Source organism: Bos taurus, chromosome 10 (genome assembly GCF_002263795.3).
Source record: "Bos taurus isolate L1 Dominette 01449 registration number 42190680 breed Hereford chromosome 10, ARS-UCD2.0, whole genome shotgun sequence".
Classification (NCBI taxonomy): Eukaryota; Metazoa; Chordata; class Mammalia; order Artiodactyla; family Bovidae; genus Bos; species Bos taurus.
Genome location: NC_037337.1, coordinates 85,783,882 through 85,807,299, shown reverse-complemented (window position 1 = coordinate 85,807,299; position 23,418 = coordinate 85,783,882). Strand labels below are relative to the sequence as shown.

At 53.5% G+C, this 23,418-nt stretch overlaps 2 protein-coding genes across 6 annotated transcripts in view; one reads left to right on the top strand and one right to left on the bottom strand.

The window, feature by feature from the left end:
* Nucleotides 1–18,345, top strand: part of LTBP2 (latent transforming growth factor beta binding protein 2) — a 110,113-nt gene extending 91,768 nt beyond the window's left edge. Inside the window, exons 19-36 of one of the 4 annotated variants that reach the window (XM_059890222.1) lie at nucleotides 3,365–3,484; nucleotides 4,574–4,696; nucleotides 4,917–5,042; nucleotides 5,465–5,590; nucleotides 6,663–6,785; nucleotides 6,909–7,034; nucleotides 7,398–7,520; nucleotides 8,160–8,291; nucleotides 8,558–8,683; nucleotides 9,665–9,808; nucleotides 10,663–10,854; nucleotides 10,974–11,057; nucleotides 12,043–12,171; nucleotides 12,473–12,604; nucleotides 12,690–12,857; nucleotides 13,140–13,508; nucleotides 14,768–14,917; nucleotides 15,363–18,345. In XM_059890222.1, coding sequence (XP_059746205.1) covers nucleotides 3,365–3,484; nucleotides 4,574–4,696; nucleotides 4,917–5,042; nucleotides 5,465–5,590; nucleotides 6,663–6,785; nucleotides 6,909–7,034; nucleotides 7,398–7,520; nucleotides 8,160–8,291; nucleotides 8,558–8,683; nucleotides 9,665–9,808; nucleotides 10,663–10,854; nucleotides 10,974–11,057; nucleotides 12,043–12,171; nucleotides 12,473–12,604; nucleotides 12,690–12,857; nucleotides 13,140–13,508; nucleotides 14,768–14,917; nucleotides 15,363–15,508 — 2,639 coding nt within the window. In that variant the 3' untranslated portion in view covers nucleotides 15,509–18,345. 4 annotated transcript variants of the gene reach the window in all.
* Nucleotides 18,346–21,000: 2,655 nt separating this feature from the next.
* On the bottom strand, nucleotides 21,001–23,337 carry ISCA2 (iron-sulfur cluster assembly 2). Of its 2 annotated transcripts, none has more exons than XM_005212042.5 (4): nucleotides 23,256–23,337; nucleotides 22,891–22,996; nucleotides 22,657–22,772; nucleotides 21,001–22,216 (listed from the first exon to the last, which is right to left on the bottom strand). In XM_005212042.5, the coding sequence occupies exons 1-4, from the start codon at nucleotides 23,318–23,320 to the stop codon at nucleotides 22,042–22,044; spliced, it is 462 nt and encodes a 153-aa protein (XP_005212099.1). In that variant the 5' UTR covers nucleotides 23,321–23,337; the 3' UTR covers nucleotides 21,001–22,041.
* Nucleotides 23,338–23,418: the final 81 nt, after the last annotated feature.

Below are 23,418 nucleotides of genomic sequence, written 5' to 3'. Positions count from 1 at the left end.
GCCCATTCTCTCTCATGTCTTGTCTCCCCCCAGTGCCCGAGCCCGTGCCTCTGGATCACCTCCTTCCCTTCCGGAGGAAAGGGCCCAGACACACACAGCTTGGCTGGGAGGTCAGGCTGAGTTCCTGGCCCAGGAAAGACACTCTTGAGTCTGTTGAAAGAAAGACTAATGTAGCCTGCACGCTCCTCCAGGTTTCCACCCGTAACCACAGCCCCGGCCCATCACCCCGGGAGCCCGGTCAATTTCCCCCTCCCTCTTTCTTCTTCCTCCAGCTAAGAAACCACTCTCTCTCCACTTAAACTCAGAGTCTCTGGTGAAGGGCCCGAGTGGTCTGGACAGCAGCCCGTCCAAAGTCTCCATGTTATTTCCGTCGTCCTGCGACTCTGGGTTCCCACGGAGAGGGGCTAGGTTCCCCTGCAGACTGCCAGGGCCCCGCTGTCCTCCACCTACCCCCAAAGTCACCCGTGGGTCCAGCCCCTGCGGGAGCACCGTCTCCACCGTGTGCTCTCACAGCACCCTTCCCTTCTCCTCAAGCAGAGACTGCAGTGCTGGTTAGAGAACTCCACCATCTGCCGGGTATACAGACAGCAGGCTGGCAAGCTGGTCCCTGGAGTGCCTGTTTCCTGGGGTCTTCTGGGGTCTTTCCCACAGCCTCATGCCAAGAAGATATGAAGCTTTAGTGAATCACATGGTCTCATTCTTTGGTCAGCAAATGTTTCTTGAGCGCCAGCTGTGTCCCAGCCATGGGCCAGGAATACAGCCATAAAAAAGACAGACAGCGCCTGCCCCCCGACGACCAGGGTAAAACCTTTACCAAAACATACCATAATCTTAGGTTAAAATTTAAACCCTAGACTAGGCAAAAAACATCTGGCTCTCGTCCAGGCACTGAAAGGTTGGTGGGACAGCCTCAGGATATCTGGTGACTTCAGAGCCTGTGCTTTTAACAGGGATTCATCCATGGCTTGGCTAGTGGCTCTGATATATCAGCCCCCATTTAGAAGAGGCCCACCTGGTTCAGGTAGAGACTGGGGGCTGCTCTGACCCTCTGCCCCCTCCACCCCCACCTCCCAAGCATGAACATCACTGGCTGGGGCTCTGGCCTGAGGAAGGAAGCCCGTGGCAGTGTGCCCAGATAGGCCGGGTTATGCTGCAGTAACAACCAGCCTCAGTCTTAGTGTCGTGTAGGACATAGCAGACTTGATATCTGACCAAAGCCGCATATCCATCATGAGTCTGCCGGGGGTCCTGGTCCACATCTTCTCATCCTTGAACCAGACTAAAGGAAGAGCGTCTTGAATGTGGCCACTGTCTGTGGAAGAAAGAAAGAGCACTCTGCAGGGTTGCACATAAATAAGTGTTTGGGCCCATAAATTACACACGTGATATCCACTCAAAGCTACTGGCCAGCACTAGTCCTCCTGCCCCACCCAACCACAAGGGACCAGGAGGCACAAGCCCACCACGACCCAAAAAGTGAGAGCTGGACTTCTCAGTGAAGCGGCATGTGTCCCGCAGGTCTCCTAATGCCCAACATAACGCACTTCCGGCACCACCTCCGCAGGTGTGCCCAGAACACTTGGGGCAGGGCAGAGCTCAGGGCCCTTTGCTCCCGCTAAGTCTAACCTCCTTCCGATGTTGCCTGACCCTGCAGGAGAGGTCCAAAGACTCCGTTTTTCCTCGGTGTGGTCTTAGAGGAGGATCCTTGCCTCCATCTCTTTCTCTTCATCCCCGAGTCTCGCATCCCTGAAGCAGACTTGCGGCTCATTCCCAATGGCTTTGCCCATCTTGCTTCCGGTATCTCAGCCAGGACCGGCAGGCCAGGGTGCTGGCCAAAGCTGGTGGCCCTAGAACCTTCATTTCTTCCACCTCCACCTTGTTCTCTCCAGTTCTGTTTTTACAGAAGCTTCTAGAATAGTTTAGCCTGGTATCACCACAGCCCAACTAGGGGTTCTTGGCTGCCCTCTTTCCTGAGATGAGCCTTATCTCAGTGTCCCTGAGATTGCCCAGGAGTTCTGGGTATCTCCTAGCACACACACCTCTGAAACACCCTCTGCTCTGTGTATGTCTTCCTCATGTGGACCCGTAGCATGAAGTTTTGGCCGTGAGAGGTGACCGGTTCCCTGGGCTCTGATGGACCCGGTCTTCTGCAGACCAAGCAACCTCAGAGGAGATTCATTTTCACCCTCCACTTCCGGCCCATGTCCTGTTTTATCATGACAGCTGCTCCTTGAGTCCTTTTGCAGGAAGCCTGTGTTCTGACCCTTGGCCCTGCCTCCTGCCTTTCTCTTCTCCCTGGGTGCTGACCAGGTCTTCCTCCTAGTCAGTAGGGCCTCTGAATCTCCATGAATGAGCAGGTGGACTTCCTGCAGGAGGGCGACAATTACCCATGCAGGGAAGGTGAACTGTCCTGTTTCCTCCAGAGCTCAGTCAGTCTGTCTGTAGTAAAGAGTGACTGGGAGCCTGCACACTGGGCCAGAGGAGCTGAACATCTTCCTGCCGTCTGGACCCAGAGTTCAGTCCCTGGGTTCCGACCTCTCCAACTCGGCCCAGGTATCTGGGGTGCCTTGGAGGCTGGACTCCCCAGCATGCCGGCTTCGCATTGGGCAGAGCCCTGTGTGCCATCCCGGGAGCAAGCTCGCCTTCCGCGCCTTTGTTCTCATCCCCCAGGACTGGCTCCTCTCCCTCCATGGCTCACCCCTCCCCCTGCTTGTCTGATCGGTGCTCAGACTCATCCTTTCAGGCTGGCTTTCCTGAATCTCACCAGAGTGGGTGTGGGAGCCCTACGTGGTTCTCAGCTGGAAGAAAATTCCCCTCTCCAGCAGCCTTCCTAGCCTCTGCATCAGCCTCACTCTGCACCAGCCTCAGGGCTGGTCTTGGCCACATCAAAGATTGTGGGAGTCATCCTTTGTCCTCGTTTCCAGGTGCTGGGAAGCCTGTTTTGCCTTCATTGCCCAGCCAGGATCTATCCTGGGGTCTCTGGGGCCTTCTGTGCCAAGCACGTCCAATCCCATCATCGTCACCCCTTGTAAATGAACAAGGGAGAGACGGAGGCCCTTCCCAAGAGTCCAGCTCACGACTTCGAGCCCTCTCACCCTCCCCAAGCTACTGAGAGCACAGCCTCCTGCAGCAGGGCTTCTCCCTTCCTCAAGGTCTTCCATCTTTCTTTTGTCCAGGACAGTGGGTGGGAGGTGGGGCTGGGAACACAAGAGAGCACTCACATTTTCCTGGTTTCCATCTGTACAGAAACTGACATCCTTCCTTCTCCCCAACCGACGGCAGGGTCAAGGATGTGTTCCTTCACAGCCCGCCCATGGGCCGTGGTTCCCAGAGATGACCAAGACAGGGGTTGTTATTTTTCCAGATATCAACGAATGCCGTCACCCTGGCACCTGCCCTGATGGGAAATGCGTCAACTCCCCCGGCTCCTACACTTGCCTGCCCTGCGAGGAGGGCTACAGGGGCCAGGGCGGGAGCTGTGTAGGTGAGGGCTGCCTGCCAAGGCACGGAGGGGGCTGTTTGGCCTGGGGACCCTGGGTTGAGCCCACACTTGGTGGTGGGGGGCAGGGGGAGGCGTGGGCAGAGGGAAATGGCTTGGAGGCTATTCTCTTTCGTGACCCAGCTGGGTTTCCAGATGACGCTGGGGATGAGGTGGGTGTGCTTCAGTTACTGGTGCTCTGCCCTCTGAATCAGCCAGGGTGGGGGGACCCTTAGGCTCCTTGGCCATATCCGTCCAGGAGCTACATACAACCCAAGGTTCCAGAGGCTTCTGTGGCTGGATTCTGCTAGGTAGGCTAAAGGTGCCATGTGTCTTTTGGAAGAGGCTGATGCCAGTGGTGTGGAGGAGGGGTCTTCTGCCCTCCTGGACCTCAAGAGCAATCTCTAACACCAATGCCTAAGAGAACGGCGGGAGCTCTTCTCTGGAGGTTGGGGTGGGGGGTGGGTTGCATGTCAGCCATAGGAGGAATGCGCTTTCCCTCAGCCCCCGCAGGAAGAAGGGCCCAGGGCTGGGGATGCCAGGAGGGACTGAGTCGTGAATAGAGACTTTGAGGCTCTGGAGAGGGCAGGCATTTCCCAGGCCTTTGGGACTGCCGCTCAACCGCCCATGCAGAACTTGGCCTCTCTCTGTGTTACCCACTCGCCCGCTGAAGCTGGTGGGTGGGCTGAGAACTTGGGGTCATACCCATTTGGTTGGCGGGGAGGAGACCAGAGAAGTTCAGACTCACTCTAAGGTGAGGCAGAAGTCTTAGACACTTGCCTCCAGGTGTCCTAAGATGGGCCAAACCAATCCCAGGACTGGGTGGGGAACCTGGCCCCCCCTTTTCTAGGAACTTGCAGGGTGCTCTGTGTCACTGGGTGGAGCTGAAATCAGCTCAGGGATGGAAGTTAGTTCGGCGGGGGAAGGGCACCCAGCCTAGGTAGATGGGTCCAGGAGCAGGAATGACTTCTGGTCCTTCCCAGGGTGCTAGGGCCCCTTGGAATGCTGGTTCCCCGGCCTCACAATGGAGACACTTGGCCTGATGCTGGAGGCTGCGCGAGGGATAGGAGGCCAGCTTGGACTTCTCTCCCACAGATGTGAATGAGTGTCTGACCCCTGGGGTCTGCACCCACGGAACATGCATCAACCTGGAGGGCTCCTTTAGATGCTCCTGTGAGCAGGGCTACGAAGTCACCCCAGACGAGAAGGGCTGCCAAGGTACAAGGATCCAAAGCGCCCTTTGTCCTCCATGACACGTCCGCCTGCAGCTCCTTCCTTCTGGCCCACATCCCTGAGCTGACCCAACACAGCGCTGCTGCATAGACTATCTTTCCCCGACACCCCCCAAACCCACCCCACTCCTCCCTGTCAACCTCCGGCTAGCCTGGCATGTCTGTCCTGCAGAGAGCCCCACACAGAGCTCAATGGCCTGTTTCAGATGTCGACGAGTGTGCCATCCGGGCCTCGTGCCCCACGGGCCTCTGTCTCAACACGGAGGGCTCCTTCACCTGCTCGGCCTGTGAGAGTGGGTACTGGGTGAATGAGGATGGCACCGCCTGTGAAGGTAACCCTGGGAAGGGAGGTGGCCAAGGGTGACTGAGAACACAGGCCGTCAGACCTCCCAAAGAACCCTCCGTTTGTCCTCTGGTTTGGGGTTGATGCTGGGGGTCTCCAGACTAGGCGAGAGGACTTTGTGAATGGACTTGAGCTTCTGTTTTCTCCATGAGGACAGAAAGAGAAGGGAGTCACAGAGACAAGAGGGAAGGAAGCTCATGGCCGAGCCGCCCCAGAAGCATCCCCGGGGAGAGGGTACGGGGGTGGCCTAGTAAGAGGCCCAGAGCCAGGGGCTCCCCTTCCCCGGGGGGCCCACAGAGTCCAGCAAGCTCAGAGAGGAAACCAGAGGCGCAGGGTGGTTCTGGCCTGGCCAGGTGGAGGGAGGCATCCCCGGGCCCGCCGGGTGACTGACTGGCTGACTGTCTGCCCTAGACCTAGATGAGTGCGCCTTTCCTGGAGTCTGCCCGTCTGGAGTCTGCACCAACACCGCCGGCTCCTTCTCCTGCAGGGACTGCGAGGCGGGCTACCAGCCCAGCGCCCTGGGCCACACCTGCGAAGGTGAGGGCCCCCGACAGGGAGCAGGAGAGTAACCCTTCACCCTCAGAGAAGGGAGTTCGCCTCAGATGGTGGGGGAAGCCTATTCTTGCCCTCCCTGCCTAAACAGGCGTCAGAAAGGCGACTGCAGATCTGGGTCTAGGGAGCCAATGAGCCACTGGACCAAAGCTTCAGTGCTTGTCACAATCACGGGGAGTTTGTTCGATCGACATGCGGCTTCCAGGCCTTGTCAGACCGGCTAAGTCTGTCTGTTGGGGATGGGGGTCTTGAGATCTGTTATCTAACAGGCTCTTCAAGAGTTCCTTATAAAGGCGGGTGCTGCGACATTATCCTAAAGACCCTGGCCGGTACCGGGCCATCTGTGAAAGAAAGCAAAAGTGTTAGCTGATCAGTCATGTCTGACTCTTTGTAACCCTACGGACTGTATGGACTGTAGCCTGCCAGGCTCCTGTCCATGGGATACTCCAGGCAAGACTACTGGAGTGGGTTGCCATTTCCTTCTCCAGGGGATCTTCCCACCCAGGGATCAAACCCAGGTCTCCTGCATTGGCAGCCGGATTCTTTACCAGGGAAAAGAATCTGAGCCACCAGGGAAGTCCCAGGGCAATCTGTAGGCCAATTTAAATAATCCACTTTCTGTTACCTCCTCAGGTTCTCTGTATCTGCTTCCTTGGCTTATTTCTCAGTTGTTTTCCTGTTGTTTCTGTAAAATCTCAGCCATGATGAGGGCAGTAGGGTTTGGCCACCTTAGGCCAGGGTTGCTGCTGGAAGAGACCAGGTGTTCCCTGGGTGGGCACAGTGTGGGAAGCGGGAGGCCAGGGGAGCCTGCCGGGCTGGGCTGGGGCAGGATGGAGGGAGCTGCATCCATCCTGCTCCCCAAAGGCTCCCTCGCCAGCTTCTCCCAGCTGTGCCAGTTTACAAGGGGATGGTGCTCCTATGGGTCCAGTCTCCTCTGGCAGACCTCTAGGTCCTCTGGAGACCTCCCTGTTGATCCTTGCCCTTGGGAGGTCTTCCCATCGGTTCCACCTCCCCACCCCACCCCTCCGTACTACCATCTCCTCGTGTGGCCCTGCAGATGTGGACGAGTGTGAAGACCCCCAGAGCAGCTGCCTGGGAGGCGAATGCAAGAACACGGCTGGCTCCTACCAGTGCCTCTGTCCCCCGGGCTTCCAGCTGGCCAATGGCACGGTGTGTGAGGGTGAGTGGCTCAGGTCTCCCCGGCCGGGGACGGGGTGGGGCGGAGGGTTTCCCTATGCCGTGCACTCCCCGGGGAACGTCGCCCCCCTCCCGGGGGAGACACCACCTGCTCATCTGCCTGCAGATGTGGACGAGTGTGTGGGCGAGGAGTACTGCGCACCGCGCGGCGAGTGCCTCAACAGCCACGGGTCCTTCTTCTGTCTCTGTGCTGACGGCTTCGTCAGTGCAGATGGGGGTACCAGCTGCCAAGGTGAGAAGCCGGCAGCAGGGGCCATTAGGGGTCATCCCGCGTACTGACAAAACGCTCGCGGTCCACCTGGGGTGGGAAGATGGGAGGCTGAGGGATGAGGTTGGGAGCCAGGTGTCAGGGAGGGTCTCTGGAACCCTCCTCCAGGGCCTGTCCACGATGCGTACAGCAGGTGCCTTCACCCTCTGCCCTGCCTGGTTCCAGGGCTCCATGCCCAATGGCGCCTCTGGCTTCCAGCTCTGGTCTCTCGCTCAGATCTTCCAGCCCTTTTCTACTTCGAGCCACTCCCTGGCCCTCCTCTGGGCGAAACTGCCCAGGGCCCTGGGGACCCATGGCTGGCCCTGCTGACAAACGTCTCTATTCTAGATGTGGACGAGTGTGCAGTCACTGACCGGTGTCTCGGGGGCCAGTGTGTCAACACCGACGGCTCCTTCAACTGTGTGTGTGAGACTGGCTTCCAGCCCTCCCCAGAGAGCGGGGAGTGTGTGGGTAAGGGCTCCAGGGGGTAAGCAGACAGGGCTCTGCCCCATGTCAACAGACAGACACCTCCACCCTGCCAGCTCCTCAGCTCCCTGGGGCCAGGAACCCCAGCTTCGAGCACTTTCCATAGATGAATTATCCAATGGATAATGTCTTTATTCAGCCTCTTCTGACTCAGGGATTGCCCCCAGGATGTCCTTGTGCTGTAGCAGAGCACACAATCTAGTTTTTTAAAAGCCAAATGGATGCAATAGACATTTACACCACCTGGGTTCAGTGCCTTTTGCTGGGACAAATGGACAGTTATGGATAATCTTGAAACTAAGCAAGGGAGACATATGAAGACAGCTCTCCATAATACACTTTGGGAAAGGTTTTATATACAGAGAAGTCGACACTGCTCTGCTGTGGAGGGCAGGGTGCAGGGGGAAAGGAGTGTCACAGAGGCTGAGAGCTCTCCTGGACAATCAGGCCTGCGGCTCAGGGGAAAGGGTCCTGAACTTGATGTTTTGGGGTTGAAATGAGCATAGTGGTTTGGAACCAATCAAGAACCTCAGAAGTTGAGGGGCACGACCTTGTCATGCCAGAGAGATGGGGTCAGGGTAGTGACCTGGCCACTTCTGTCCCCTCTCCTGGCCCTGGGGACAGACATTGACGAGTGCGAGGACCTCGGAGAACCGATATGCGGGGCCTGGAGGTGTGAGAACAGCCCTGGCTCCTACCGCTGTGTCCTGGGCTGCCAGCCTGGCTTCCACATGGCCCCGACAGGAGACTGCATTGGTGAGTGGGGAGGGGGCGTGCGGGCTGGGAGGCCGAGGACAACATCTACTTTTCACGTACCTAGCTAGAAACGATTTTTGCAGCTGTTTGTGTGTTTTCCACGGAGCAGTGCTTACACAAAAATTGAGGAGGACTGTTTAGTTTAGTTTTCTCACCCTGTGTTCAGAAGTTAGTGTTCAGAGACCTTGGTGTTAATGAGCCAGATAAATAAGTATTCCCAGCGAGTAGAGAGCACAGCCTACACTGTAGCCCGCCCTGTCCCGCAGACATAGACGAGTGTGCCAACGACACTGTGTGTGGGAGCCATGGCTTCTGCGACAACACCGACGGCTCCTTCCGCTGCCTCTGTGACCAGGGCTTCGAGACCTCGCCCTCCGGCTGGGACTGCGTTGGTGAGAAGCCTGTGGCCTAGCCAGCTCTGAGCCAGGGAAGGGAAGGCTCTCGGGCCCTTGACCCCGTCTCCACAGATCTTGGCTGCCCTGCATAGAGGGGCCCTAGGGCCCTCCTCCTGAAAGGTTCAGGGTCACGTGGGCTCCACTTGGAGCCCTCAACACAGAGTGACAAGGAAGGGGGATTTCAGCTCCCCCGACAGAGGATGAGTTGGTTGGATGGCATCCACCGACTCGACGGACATGAGTTTGAATAAAACTCCGGGAGTTGGTGATGGACAGGGAGGCCTGGCGTGCTGCAGTCCATGGGGTCGCAGAGTCAGACATGACTGACTGAACTGAACTGAACTACAGGGGACCTCGGGCTTCCCAGGTGGCTCAGTGGTAAAGACCCCACCTGCCAATGCAGGAGATGTAGGAGACGTGGGTCCGATCCCTGGTCTGGGAAGATCCCTTGGAGTAGGAAATGGCAACCAACTCCAGTATTCTTGCCTGGAGGATTCCCATGGATAGCGGAGCCTGGTGGGCCTCAGTCCATGGGGTCACAAAGAGTGGCACCCGATTGCCCAGTGGAGCACACACACACACCCACTGGGGCATCGTGGACAGGTTGATCAGGGAAGCAAGGCCGCCCTTCTACCAGCAGGGGGAGCAAGCACACTAGTGAAGGTGCCACCTTTTCCCAGAGACTCAAGGGTTCAAGAGGCACGTTTGGGGAATGTGCAGGAGGAAGCCTTCCTCCTTGTCCATTTATGGGCCCTTTTCTGCCACCCTTCTCCCTGCCTTCCCATCCCCTCTGCTCACCTGGTCCTCCTTCCTTCGAAGTCATACCCACTTCCCGCTCTTCCCCAGGCCCTAGCCTGTTTCTTTGGGGGTTGGGCGGGGGGTGGCGAGGATGAGATGGGGATCTGCCCGCGGGGCTGGAGGCAGGGGCAGGGGCCTGGGCCTCTCCCTCGCCCGCGAGCTGGTCCTCCTGTCTGGCAGACGTGAACGAGTGTGAGCTCATGCTGGCGGTGTGCGGGGCGGCGCTCTGCGAGAACGTGGAGGGCTCTTTCCTGTGCCTCTGCGCCAGCGACCTGGAGGAGTACGACGCTCAGGAGGGCCGCTGCCGCCCGCGAGGGGCTGGAGGTGAGCCCTGCGCCCCACCCTCACAGTGCACTCTCCCCCCCACCCCCCCTCCTCGCTGTCTGGCGTACACAGTGCTTCCGCTGCTCCAGCTGCAGGGCTGCGACGACCCTACAGGAGGCTCTAGAAGCTCTAATGCCAACTGGGGGGAGGGGGCAAGGAGCTCAGATTGAGCCTTGGTTGTTATTGTTCAGTCGCCAAGTCTGAGGTCACTCTTCGTGACCCCATGGACTGCAGCACAACAGGCTTCCCTGTCCCTCACCATCTGAGCCTTGGAGGGACCCTCAGTCAAACCCCAGGAAGCTTTTGGGTGAGGGAGGCCCAGGAACTGAGCTAAGCTCCACTCTCCCGTCCCACTCCACTCCAGAGCTGCCGGTTTCAAACTCTCAGCCCAGGACTAGGATTCAGCTGGCCTTCTCTGACTTGGGGGAAAGCTAGCAGGACCTGGAACAAGGAAGGGTGGGAGGGGCAGGGGTACAGTGTGACACAGAGGAATGGAACGGTGTACCATACCATGCTCGTATGGTGTGATGTGCCGGGGACTGGGGCCACCTCACTGCAGGGGAGGAAGGCAGGATGGTATCTTGGAAAGAGCAGGGGTGTGGCACCAGAGGAACTGGGGTCACTTCCCTGCTCTGCCACTAGGTGGCCCCTGCAAGTCACCTAGCTTCTCTAAACCTCAACTGCCTCTTCTATAAAAGAAAGCTGATGATAATAAGCTCTTCATAAGGCTTATCAAGTGAGATAGTAAGAGTACACTGTACTTTATAAATGTTTAAAATTTAAATAAATTCAAAGGCCAGGGTGCCCCAGGGGGCCATGAACAGATGTTAACAAGGGGCGTCTGTCACACACAGGTCCGAGTGTCCCTGAGGCCCGGCCAGGGGCACACCCACCAGGCCCTGTCCGCATGGAATGCTACTCTGGACAGAAGGACCAGACGCCCTGCTCCAGCCTTCTGGGCCGGAACACCACGCAGGCCGAGTGCTGCTGCACCCAGGGCACCGGCTGGGGAGATGCCTGTGACCTGTGCCCAGATGAGGACTCAGGTAAGGCCCCCAAGGGTCCCAGGTCCTCTCAGAGTCGGCTCTGCAGGGCGACACAAAACGAAGTAGGGGGTGGTGTGCAGAGTCTTTCTCTCTCTGAGCTTGGATGCCTCCCTGCACAGTCGAGTTCAGCGAGATCTGCCCTAGTGGGAAAGGCTACATCCCTGTGGAAGGAGCCTGGATGTTTGGACAGACCACGTACACAGGTAACCTCCCCAAGACCCTCTTCCCCAAACGCCACTCACCTCAGTGGGCCTGGCCTGGTCCCCCAGGAGGCCTCTGCATGCAGGCTTCGCCTCTCCGGTTGCTTCTAACCTTCCTGTCCCAAGGCTACAGATCTATAGATCTTTAGCTGGAAGTTCTGATCTGAGCTCCTCCTGGATTGTCCCGGCAACCCCACTTTGGTTTCTCTGCTCCCCACGAGGCTGAGTTCTCCAGGAACAAGCTATGATGCCTTGACTAACCCACTCCCAGGGCACAGGGACAGAGGCCAGAGGCAGCTGCTGATCTCCCTGGCCCCACTTACAGAGCCAGAAACTTTGGGGAACTCATCCTCAGAAAGGGTGGTTTGGGTATGGACTTATACCTGAAACTGGAAAAGGAAACAGCAGAAACGGAAATGGTTCTCCTTGAGTGCTTATTATGTGCCAAGCACTATTTTAAGCACCTCACATGTATTAACATCTCAACCCTCATAACAACTCTACAAGGTTAAGGAGTAGGAGCCACATTTTCTAGGTAGGGAACTGAAGCAAGGGACAACCTAAGCAATTGGCCCAATGTCACCTGCCCCATCAAGTGGCAAGGCTGGGATTTGGCCCCAGTCAGTCTGGCTTTTGGAGAAGGCAATGGCACCCCACTCCAGTACTCTTGCCTGGAAAATCCCATGGACGGAGGAGCCTGGTAGGCTGCAGTCCATGGGGTTGCTAAGAGTCAGACACGACTGAGCGACTTCACTTTCACTTTTCACTTTCATGCATTGGAGAAGGAAATGGCAACCCACTCCAGTATTCTTGCCTGGAGAATCCCAGGGACAGGGGAGCCTGGTGCCATCTATGGGGTCGCACAGAGTCGGACACGACTGAAGCGACTTAGCAGCAGCAGCAACAGTCTAGCTTTGGAGCCCCTAGATCTAAGGACTGCCTCATCCCGCGTCTCGCCTTGCCCTCACTCAGCTCTGCCCTCCCACAGATGCCGACGAGTGTGTGATGTTCGGGCCCGGGCTCTGCCGGAACGGCCGGTGTCTCAACACGGTGCCTGGCTACATCTGCCTGTGCAACCCTGGCTACCACTACAATGCCGCCAGCAGGAAGTGTGAGGGTGAGGATGCCCGCCACCCCTCCCCACCCCGGGGCCCACAGCTGAATGCTCCCCCACCCCCCTGCCAGGCAGCCCATTTCTGGCTGGAAGTGTCCCCCTTCCCCAGGGAGGACGCCCGCTGCAGCGGGGGGCGGGGGGGCCTAATGGCAAGCCATCCTTGGGCTGGGGCCTCCCAGGCTGGGCGGGAGGTGGGGGGGCCGTTATCAGTTACGAGAAACCCCCATTCCCTGAAGGCGGCGGTGGGTGGGCACAGCGCGTGGGCACTGCCCCCGACGTTCCTCCCCGTCTCCCTGCCTCCCAGATCACGACGAGTGCCAGGACATGGCCTGTGAGAATGGGGAGTGTGTGAACACGGAAGGCTCCTTCCACTGCTTCTGCAGCCCACCCCTCACCCTGGACCTCAGCCAGCAGCGCTGTGTGAACAGCACCAGTGGTGTGGGTCAGTGGGGGTGGGGGTGGGGGGGGCAGCAGGGGGAGCAGACCGGGGCTGGGGAGGCTCACGTGCCCTGTGCCCCCAGAGGACCTGCCTGACCACGACATCCACATGGACATCTGCTGGAAGAGAGTCACCAATTACGTGTGCAGCCATCCCCTGCACGGCCGCCGCACCACCTACACCGAGTGCTGCTGTCAGGATGGCGAGGCCTGGAGCCAGCAGTGTGCTCTGTGCCCCCCCAGGAGCTCTGGTGAGAAGGCGGGGACGCCGCAGAGCTGGGCCCCCAGGGTAGGGGATATCCTCACCTTGGAAAGGGGCGGGGGACTTCAGAAAGGAGTAGGGCAAGTCACGGGCCTGCCTTCCCTCCCTCTTGTTTGGGGATGGATGCTGTGGGGCAGAGCAGGGTGGGGGAGAGGAACTCGGGGCAGTGGTCCCAGCACCTCCCTCTGTTCTTGAGTCGGAAAACAGCACCCCGGGCCTCAGCTCCCAAGAGCCCGGGCCCAGCTTCCTCTCTCCCTCCTGCTCCTGACAGAGGTCTACGCTCAGCTCTGCAATGTGGCCCGGATCGAAGCTGAGCGGGAGGCCGGGATCCACTTCCGGCCCGGCTATGAGTACAGCCCGGGGCCGGATGACCTGCACTATAGCCTCTACGGCCCAGACGGGGTCCCCTTCTACAACTACCTGGGCCCCGAGGACGCCATCCCCGAGCCACTCTTCCCCAGCACGGCTGGCCGCCCAGGGGACCGCATACCGCTCCCTGAGCCTCCCCTGCAGCCCTCAGAACTCCAGCCCCACTATGTGGCCAGCCACCCAGGTCTGTGTTGCTGCAAAAACGGGGAAGAGGTGGGCTCTGAAGCAGTTTCACTTCCATCTTCTCCATCTGCTCATCACTGTCAGCAGGGTGAGGACAGGAAAGGGAAAAACCCACCCAGCCCTTTCACGGGTCACCCAAGGGACAGGTGCAAACAACCCCCTCTGACGGACTAACTAACACAGGGGACGCTAAGACGTACAGGACACCATCCCAACCTCAAAGCTGCTCGTGGGAGCTGAGAGAGGGGCCAGCAGCACACTCCTCCCACACCAAGTACAGTGTGCAGAACACGCTGCTCTACAGGTTCAAACCTGTGACCCCAAGTGGGAATTGTTGTTGTTCAGTCACTAAGTCATCTCTGGCTCTTTGTGACCCCATGGACTGCAGCACACCAGGCTTCCCTGTCCTTCATTATCTCCCTGAGTTTGCTCAAACTCATGTCCATTGAGTCGGTGATGCCATCCAACCATCTCATCCTCTGCCATCCCCTTCTCCTCCTGCCTTCAATCTTTTCCCAACATCAGGGTCTTTTTCCAGTGAGTCAAGCTCTTCGCATCAGGTGGCCAAAGTATTGGAGCTTCAGCTTCAGCATCAGTTCTTCCAATGAATATTCAGGGTTGATTTCCTGTAGGATTGACTGGTTTGACCTCCTTGCTACCCAAGGGACTCTCAAGAGTCTTCTCCAGCACCACAGTTTGAAATGGGAATTAAGGATTTCTAACCCCTTTAAAGGCCCACTGTGGTGACCTGGTTCGTAAGTGGCAATGACCCCAGCACTCAGGACTTAGATTCTAATAAGGAAGTCGGGCTTGGCATCTGTGCAGTGGTGCTTGCCACGGGCACAGCCACAGTATCAGACTGATCAAAACTACACTGAGGTTAGGAGGAGGGTCTTTTCCAGGGGAGGCGAGTTACTTAGAGAAAGAAGAGGGTTAGGCAGAACTAGGAGCAGTTTTGCTTTATGGTGAGTGAGGGTTGTCCCTTTTGCTACCAGTCCTGTCCACCCCCAAAAAGCTATGTGAAGATTTTACCGTAACATCCTGCCACTAACCACAACAAAGTCAAAACTATACAGAGATACCGAAGTGCTCAGGATCCCTGGTGTTGTGAAAGCAGTGAGTCCCTACCTCCCTGGAGCCTCATTTAAAGCAAGCATGTTTCCCCATCTAAAAATGACACATAATTATTTTTTACGGGTATTGCCTTTTGTCTCACCATCTTTCTGTGACAGTGTTATAACCCTCCCCACCCCAGGAGTTCATTAGGCTCCTCTGAGCAGAGGGTAAGGGCCCCAGGGTGGGGTATGAGACCTCAGCCCCCCTGGCTCTCTGACTCCCTCCTCCCAGAGCACCAGGCTGGCTTCGAAGGGCTCCAGGCAGAGGAGTGCGGCATCCTGAATGGCTGTGAGAATGGCCGCTGCGTGCGCGTGCGCGAGGGCTACACCTGTGACTGCTTCGAGGGCTTCCAGCTGGACACAGCCCACATGGCCTGTGTGGGTAGGTCTGGAATCAAGAGTGCTAATGCCCGGGGGCAGGACGGCCCTGCTGGATCCATGTGGAATAGTCAGACTGGCCCACTGCTCACTTAGGGATGCCTGACTTGGCCTAAGTGGCAGACCCACTGCTGCCTGCTAGCGGCCCTGCTGGGCACCAAGCCAGGTGGTGAGAGCTCCAAAGGTCTACCACTGTGATTAGAAAGCCCTTTCCATGGAGGTTCCTAGATAGAAGAGAGGCAGGGGCGAGACAGCATGGTCACAGTATGGGTTCACGACCCCTGGCTTTGTGTCCGTGAGTTGCTTCCTTTCGGGCATCCTTTGGCTGCCACACGGACGATTCCGCTGTGGGGCAGTGCTCAGGGCTTACTGACCAGAGGGGCACCGGGGGCAGCAGGCCATAGGCACGTGGGCTCCCTACAGCTCTCTCCTCCCTCTCCTCCTCTTAGATGTGAATGAGTGTGATGACCTGAATGGGCCTGCTGCGCTCTGTGTCCATGGTCACTGCGAGAACACGGAGGGCTCCTACCGCTGCCACTGCCTCCCGGGTTATGTGGCTGAGGCAGGCCCCCCACACTGCACTGCTAAGGAGTAGCAGAGACGGGTCGAGTGTGGGCAGTTACCTGGAAATGGGCCCTGGCCACAGGCGGGGCCTTGAGGAAGCTTTCCTAGCTGGGGAGATGCCATGAAGACACCGGCCGGAGGCCCTGCGGCCCAGCTCCCAGCCAGCCTCGCCTGCTTTTCATCTCCCCCAGCTTCGGCTCTTGCTATGTGAGCATCTGTCACGGCCTCCACACCACCATGCCCTTGCTTGGCTCAAACACCACCAAGTGCTTTAATGCTTCAACCACTGGCCACGAGGCCCAGTCTGCCATCTGTCCGGGCCTTGCCATGGGATGCTGATCAAAGGACGGCCCTCAACCAGCCCCTCAAGCTGTGCAAACTTGCAAGGTCCTTCGGCCTCACGCTGTACATACCCCTTCTCTAGACATGACCCACGTATCATCCTGATGCTTCTACACCTGGATCGGAGGCCACACCTGCCCTGGAATGGCCCTTCAGAATCTATCAAGTGAAAAAGGATGGGGCGGGGCGTGGGAGAGGAGTTTGGGGAGTGATTGTCACCACTCAGCCAGTCTGAGTGGCTGAGGGCCAGATTTAGCCACGTCTCCACCCTGTTGCCAGTTTTGTGGCCCTGGAGAGGGGCAGAAGATGCCCTCATCTCGGAGAAGCAAGACTGATACTAGCTTGCTAGTAAGAGACGCATATGAAGGGGAGCAAGGAGCCTGAGAGAGCAGCAACAGGACAATATTTAAAAAAAAAACAAAACGGGGAGTTGATGAGAAAGGGGGCACCACGGCTTTATACAGATCTAAAGAAAATAATCAGTAGCTTCAGGTAAATAACCATTCAGTCTACCCAGCGATAGCTCCTGTGCACCACAGCAAGGGCTGCCCCGAGACAGGGTGCCTATCTCCGAAGACCTCCATTAAATACATACTGCTTCTTATAGGACACAAGTCTCTCCAGGGTTCTCCTTTTGTGGACACCTGTTGGATGTGCTAAAAATAAAGAGGTCCGTTTTCGAGCTTCTGAAATACAGTGTAATCCTGTTTAGGAGAAGCCAGGTTCCCTGTGTTGTTCCCTCTCTCTACTCAGAGTCATCTGCCCTCTTTCCCCTTCATACAATGGCTGGCTGGCATCCCACTGAGTTTACAAGTAGAGACTCACTCCAGCCTGGGCTAGCAGGGAGTTTAGAACCACGGTGGAATAAAGAAATGTACATTTCTGGGCTATTCTGGTTTTGTTTTTATTTCATATTAAACCAAATTTCTTTACCACGTTGACTGAGTCTGAACGTTAGAGATGAGACTGTGCTTACCCCCTCATCAGCTCTCCCAACATGACTGGGTTCCAACAGGAGAAGCTTCTTTCCCCTTCTGAGGCAAGGCAAGATCTGACTTTGCATTTCTCTGATGAATGGCGATGTAAATGAACAAGGCTCCGTGTGCCTGAAGATGTGGAGATGAATCCTCTTTTCTTAATTGAATCTGTCCTGTCCTACTTGCTGCTCTGATTGTCAGCCATCACGTGATAACTTATTGAACGCTTGCTATGTGCCAGGCCTGTGTTGAACGCTGTACACAAATTTCATTTAATCATCCAACAATCCTTACGATTTTGATTCCCAATTTACAGATGGGGAACTTGGACTTACAAAGCTTAAATAATCTGCTCTAGGTCACTACACTAGTTGAGATGTTTTCAGCAGACAAAAATATATAGTTCTTAAACATATGAAAATATTCTGACCTTCATTCATAATAAAAAGAAATGCACATGAAAACTATACCTAGACACTTTTTTAAACTATTAGGTTGGTAAAAATTTAAATGTTTGTTAAAACGTTGAGTTGGCAAGCATCTGTGGGAAAGCAGTACACTCACACACATAGCTGACAGGAATATATTCTGATACAACTTCTGAAGAGGATGGCAATGTCTTTCAAAATTATAAAAGCACTTATTCTTTAAATCAGTCATTCCACTTCTCGGAATTTAAATTTAACCTTCAGATATAGTCTCACCAAATGTAAAATGACGTATGTAAGGGGTTATTTATTTTAGCATTATTTGTAATAGCAAAAGGTTAGAAACAATGCATTGCCATGGAGCACCCCCCCCCAAAAAAAAAATAAAAACGGGGGTGGGTGCTCTAAATGCCTGGATAAGATATCCAAAGCAGATTAAGGGAAGAGGAAGGTAGCACAGCAAAGTGAAACATATGCTGCTATTGCCGTCTGTCTAAAGAGGAGGAGAAGAGAAGCGGGTATGTGCTAGCCTCATCTCCGCTACTCCACCTCACACCTCACGTTTCAGAGAGCTCACCCTTCCTCGGTGTACCCTTCAGGCACTGCATCTTAACTGCTGCTCCCATGGCCCTACCTCCCAAGCCCCGCACTCCTGTCCCCCTTCCAGGGATGTTTCCATGCTGGTACACGTATTTCCTTGTGTTAGAAACACAAATATTAATAGCACACCATGCGTGCTGTTCTGCACTTTTCTGCTTCTTTTCACGTCATATACTTGCACATAAAGGACTGCCTCAGTCTATTTTATAACTGTATACTTCTCCACTGAATAGACAAATCATAATTTATTTAATCAGCCTATTAATGGGTGTTTCCATTGTTTTCTATCTTTTGCTATTATAAATAATGCTACGATGAATATTCCTGTGCATATGTTACTTCATATTGTATCTATGGGGTTATATCTGTGGGGTAAATTCTTAGAAACAATGGTAGTTGACGGGAAGGGCAACAGGTGGATGCGCACAGGACTGGGAGACTCTTCACTGTATCCCCATTTGTGTCTTTTCGAATTTTGTACTGTGTCTTACCTATTCAAAAATAAAATATTTTTAAATACAGCTGCTGGACATAGACTGCTTAAATGTTCCCTCTCTTTATATATTCATCTGTTTTACAATTAAAGCCAGATGATAACTGTTTCAACACTTCTTAAATCAAATTTCCTTTAAACATCCTGGTGGCATTTCTCTGGAGAAATGGCAAACAGGGATTTTAAAAGGCAATCATAAACATCGAGGCTGCTGCTGCTGCTGCTGCTAAGTCGCTTCAGTCATTTCCGACTCTGTGCGACCCCAGAGACGGCAGCCCACCAGGCTCCCCCATCCCTGGGATTCTCCAGGCAGGAACACTGGAGTGGGTTGCCATTTCCTTCTCCAATGCATGAAAGTGAAAAGTCAAAGTGAAGTCGCTCAGTCATGTCCGACTCTTAGTGACCCCATGGACTGCAGCCTACCAGGCTCCTCTGTCCATGGATTTTCCAGGCAAGAGTGCTGGAGTGGGGTGCCATTGCCTTCTCCGATGCTAGATACCTACAAAAGTGGAGGAGTTTCCTGCATTTGAGACAGACATGCAAAGCCATGTTGCAAGGGACACTTAGACCCCGCCCACTGAAGGGTGTCAGTTCAGGGCCCTGAGTTCAGGGGAGGGCTACCCCTCCCAGCACTGACCATCAGTGCTGCCCACTTCCCTGTACAGGATGTCACAGCCAAACTCTGACCCTTCTCTTATGCTTTACAACGAAAGACCAAAAGAATGGGGCGCAATTCTCGGAAGAAAAAGAAGAGTATCTTCTTGGACACCTACTTCAGTAGTCCTTCCTAGTCTCTTATCCCGGAATCCCCTGTAACTGGTCAACATTTCCATACACAGAGACTAAGGGCAGGTGGGACACCTACAGTTAACAGCCAACAACATGAAGACTCACAACATAAAACAAGGAAGGGTCTCATGCCTTCAGTTCCTGCACAATTGTTTGGCTACAACGGTGGGGCATGCTACCCCAGGCATCACTAGCTCATGAAGGTAAATAAAACCAATTCTACAATAAATGGGGTCTTGATAACCTCCCCTCAAAGTAACGGGGAGGCAAAAAATCTTCCAACTGATCCCGGAAAAGTGTAACATTTACCTAAATGAACTGCACAGTGAACAAAACTTGTGAAAATGTCTGCTGGCTTTTACAGCCTGCCAGGAAGAGGGCATCTGGTCAGAAAGGCCTGCAGAAGATCCTAAACCTATTTTACCATCACTGTTTATTTCAAGCCAATTGCCCACTGTCCCCTTGATGCCATTATCTCCTCATGCCCTGTGTTCTTAAAATTTCTACATCGCCCTCCTCCAGTGGAGACCTCTTGTCACCACCTCAGGCTTCCCTATGAAGCTTTCCCAATGTGATGAAGTAAGCTGATTTCTCCCAAACCCACTTTTTCTAAACACAAAATTCAATTCTTCTATTCATAGGAGGTATTTATACAGTCTTTGGAAGAGATCCTGTTCTTGCCTAACTGACCACTAGAACTTAATGGTTTATGGAGTAACTAAAGCTTAGCTATGTTTGTGCTAACCCACAAAAAGATCAGAGAAGAGGTTTAACACTTAAAATGTAACAAAATCTCTTCTCAAGGAGGATGAAAGGACTTAGTCTATGCTGAAAACCTTATTAGGCCCAGGTATTGGCAGCCACTTTCAATGGCTTAGTAAACACAGATGCTTCCACACACTGATTTCTGACTTTTTCCATGGCAATTTGCTAAGAAAAAAACCTGCTCAGGTTTCTGAGTGACCTTTTGTGTCTGTATACACTGCAGACACACGATAGGTTTGTTCTAAGTCCTAGGTTTTCCCACATTGAAAATGTAAGTAAGTTTCTGTCTCAGATTCTGTATTTCTATTTTTCTTATGGATAATTCTTTTATTGAATGACCTTAATTAAGTCTAGAAAAGTTTCAATCCATTCCAGAATGCAAAATTTGCTGATACGAACTTTTAGGCTCTCAAAGAAAAGATGAGTTTAACCAGTAGCCCTTACAGAGTCAGCTTGGTTGTGGTTTCCCCAACGTTAGCAGTTGTTAATCATTTGTCATGGTGGTGCTTTTTACCTTTTCCTTTAGTTGTCTGTTGCCACAATGGCACCCCACTCCAGTACTTTTGCCTGGAAAATCCCATGGACGGAGGAGCCTGGTAGGCTGCAGTCCATGGGGTCGCTAGGATTGGACACGACTGAGCAACTTCACTTTGACTTTTCACTTTCATGCATTGGAGAAGGAAATGGCAGCCCACTCCAGTGTTCTTCCCTGGAGAATCCCAGGGACAGGGAAGCCTGGTGGGCTGCCATCTATGGGGTCGCACAGAGTCGGACACGACTGAAGTGACTTAGCAGCAGCAGCATGCAGTTCTGGCTGCCCCAACACAGTCACATACATACTATGGTTGTTTCTAGCTCCTTAGCCTATTTAAGTACTATACCCAAACAAGTACTTTAAAATTCATTGGAATTTGTGGCTAAAAAGCTCTTCTTTCAGAGACTCTGAAGGAAGGTTACCAAATTTAACAAATAAAAATACAGGATACCCAATTAAATCTGAATTTCAGATAAACAACAAATAATTTTTACTATTTGCAGAGACACACTTATACTAAAAATTATTTTCTGTTTGTCTAAAATTCAAATTTAAATGGGCCCCCTGCATTTTATAGTCCAAACTGGAAAAAAAAAAAATCCAAGTGTCTATTATCTATATCAACAAAGGGACAACTTCCAGCTATACAATGAGACCAGAAACATTTCACACCATAAGATAAATAAAGCAACATATTCTAAAAAGATTCAGTCACTAAATCAGCAAAGAATCACGAAATGTCTTGTGTGAATATAGAGTATGGAGCTTATTTTCAAACTTATGATTCAAGTATCAGTGAGGTTTAGGTCCAAGTTTTTCTGGGTGATGGGTTATTGGGTTTGTGAATCTAACACATTCCTAAGTACGAGAAGAAAATGTATCTGCTGTAACAAATGGGAAGTGAAGAATGGGGTGCACAGAAAATAATGGTAAGTAAACTAGCACATTAAGGAAGGGTGAGATGAAAAAGATAACATTTCAGACAACAAGGTCCTACTGCATAGCACAGGGGAACTGTGTTCAATATCCTGTGATAAGCCATAATGGAAGAGAAAATAAAAAGCAAAGTACACACGTATATGACTGAGTCTCTTTGCTGTACAGCAGAGATTGGCACAATACTGCAAATCAACTATACCTCAATAAAAGTAATAAATAAATAAATAAATAGCAAAACAGAAAGATAACATTTCATTTGGCTTTCTCATCCTCTCTGGTCTAGTAACACAGTGTTCAAGCTATGCAATCTGTGATTCTGATCCGTAACACAAATAAATAAGGACTTTCTTTAAAACGAAGCTTTTATACATAGCTATACACATTTGTACAAGTAGCTCTGAAGGCCGGAGAAGTAACTCCTAGAACCTTGGAGGCGCTACAGATGATACTGGTTTCAACCAGTTACTAAATCTTAGGTAACAGCATCCACAGGCTTGGCCTTACAACTGTGTAGGAGAAATTAAATCAAGAGTAAAAGTTTCACATTCTGAAAATAGTGGTGAAACAACATCCTCGATTAAAGGAAAATAAAATTGAGAGAGGGTCATGATGGGAAGGAAACTTCTAGAATTGTTCTAATCCCAGGTGCCTCAAATCAGTCAGATGATAGCAATCTCCGGGTCACTTGTCATCACATCAAAGTTTGACAGAGAAGGATGATCCACAGGAGCAACCTTGCTGCGCTTGAGGATTGTTCAACACTTGAAATGAGCTTCGGATCAGTTCTTGGCTGAAGTCCACATGGGCCCCTTTGACGAAGGCTAAGCTATCAGAGTCAACCACCACTCTTGCCCCACCCTTTTCAAACACCCTGAAAAGAAGGGAGGAAGGCATTAATGAACATCATAAACACCAGAAACGTAACACCCTCTGAGCCCAGAGATGCCCATCCTGTTTTCTAAAATACGGAGGAAGCTTCCCTTATGACCTCTAACAGGTGCTGATTTTCTCTGAGGCAAAAAGATTTAATGGAAAGAATACTGGGAATGTATAGAAATTTAGGCCTGGAAACTTTCTAGTCCATCCTGACTCTCTACCAATGACCCTATGGACTTAGGCCAATTTTCCTCCTATGACATAAGTTATTTTGAATCAAGGCAACAAATCTTCATTGTATCCCCACTGTGTGAGAAGGGTGATGCGATGTTATCCTTAGCAGAAGTTTAAAATGTGGAATAAAAGTGCATCTTAAATTGGAGACACTTTTATCCCTTCTGCACATTCTCGGAGGACCCACCCCTTTCTCCTTGCCTGTCGTCGGGGTTGATAACTGTATCCAGTGAAAATTTGTACTGGAATCCGGAGCATCCACCTCCCTCCACCTCCAGCCTGAGGAATTCAGACCCTTCGGTGATTTCCAGAAGCCTCTGAAATGCAGGAAGGAGGGTCAAGAATGCCAGGCAAGGAGAGAAAGAAGAGTGGGCCAAAAGGAAGTCATCCCCCTCCCCTCCCCCCACCACCCCTGCCCCGCGACCGGTTTCTCACCTGGACGCAGCTGTCGGTGAGGTGGATCTGCCCTTCGCCAGCTTCTGGGCTAGAGAACGACACTTCCCGAAGCGCCCGGGGTCCGCGGGAGGCCGCGAGGAGCCTGCTGCGCAAGGGAGGAGGGTGAGACTGGGAGCAGAAGAGAACCTAGAACCCTCCACCTGGACAGCCCCACGCCAAACCTGAAGTCCCCCAACCCGGACAGCCCCACGCCAAACCTGAAGTGCCCCCGCCTGGACAGCCTCAAGCCAAACCTGAAGTCCCTCCACCTGACAGCCTCACGCCAAACCTTCACCTCCCCCGCGAGCCTTAGTTTCTCCTGAGTCCTGAAGGGGCAAACCAGGTGCTTTTCTAGGCTTGGTTACCTGCTCCTTTGCCAGGGAGTCACCACTCTCAGGGCCACAGCTGTTAGCCCTCGGACGGCCGCCATTTTCTTCTGAAAGCTCCGCCCCCTCACATTTCCCCAATCGCCTTCCACTCCTGGGCCTCGGGAGGCGGGACCCACGGAAGCCCCGCCCCTGAGCACAT

What these genes read in the sequence shown, in the direction of transcription:
- ISCA2 (XM_005212042.5), bottom strand. Translation starts at nt 23,320, where the DNA reads ATGGCGGCCGTCCGAGGGCTAACAGCTGTGGCCCTGAGAGTGGTGACT. An exon ending in ACTCCCTGGCAAAGGAGCAG is followed by an intron (nt 22,997 to 23,255) that starts GTAACCAAGCCT and finishes TCCCTTGCGCAG; the next exon opens with CAGGCTCCTCGCGGCCTCCC. An exon ending in GTTATCAACCCCGACGACAG is followed by an intron (nt 22,217 to 22,656) that starts GCAAGGAGAAAG and finishes CCTTCTTTTCAG; the next exon opens with GGTGTTTGAAAAGGGTGGGG.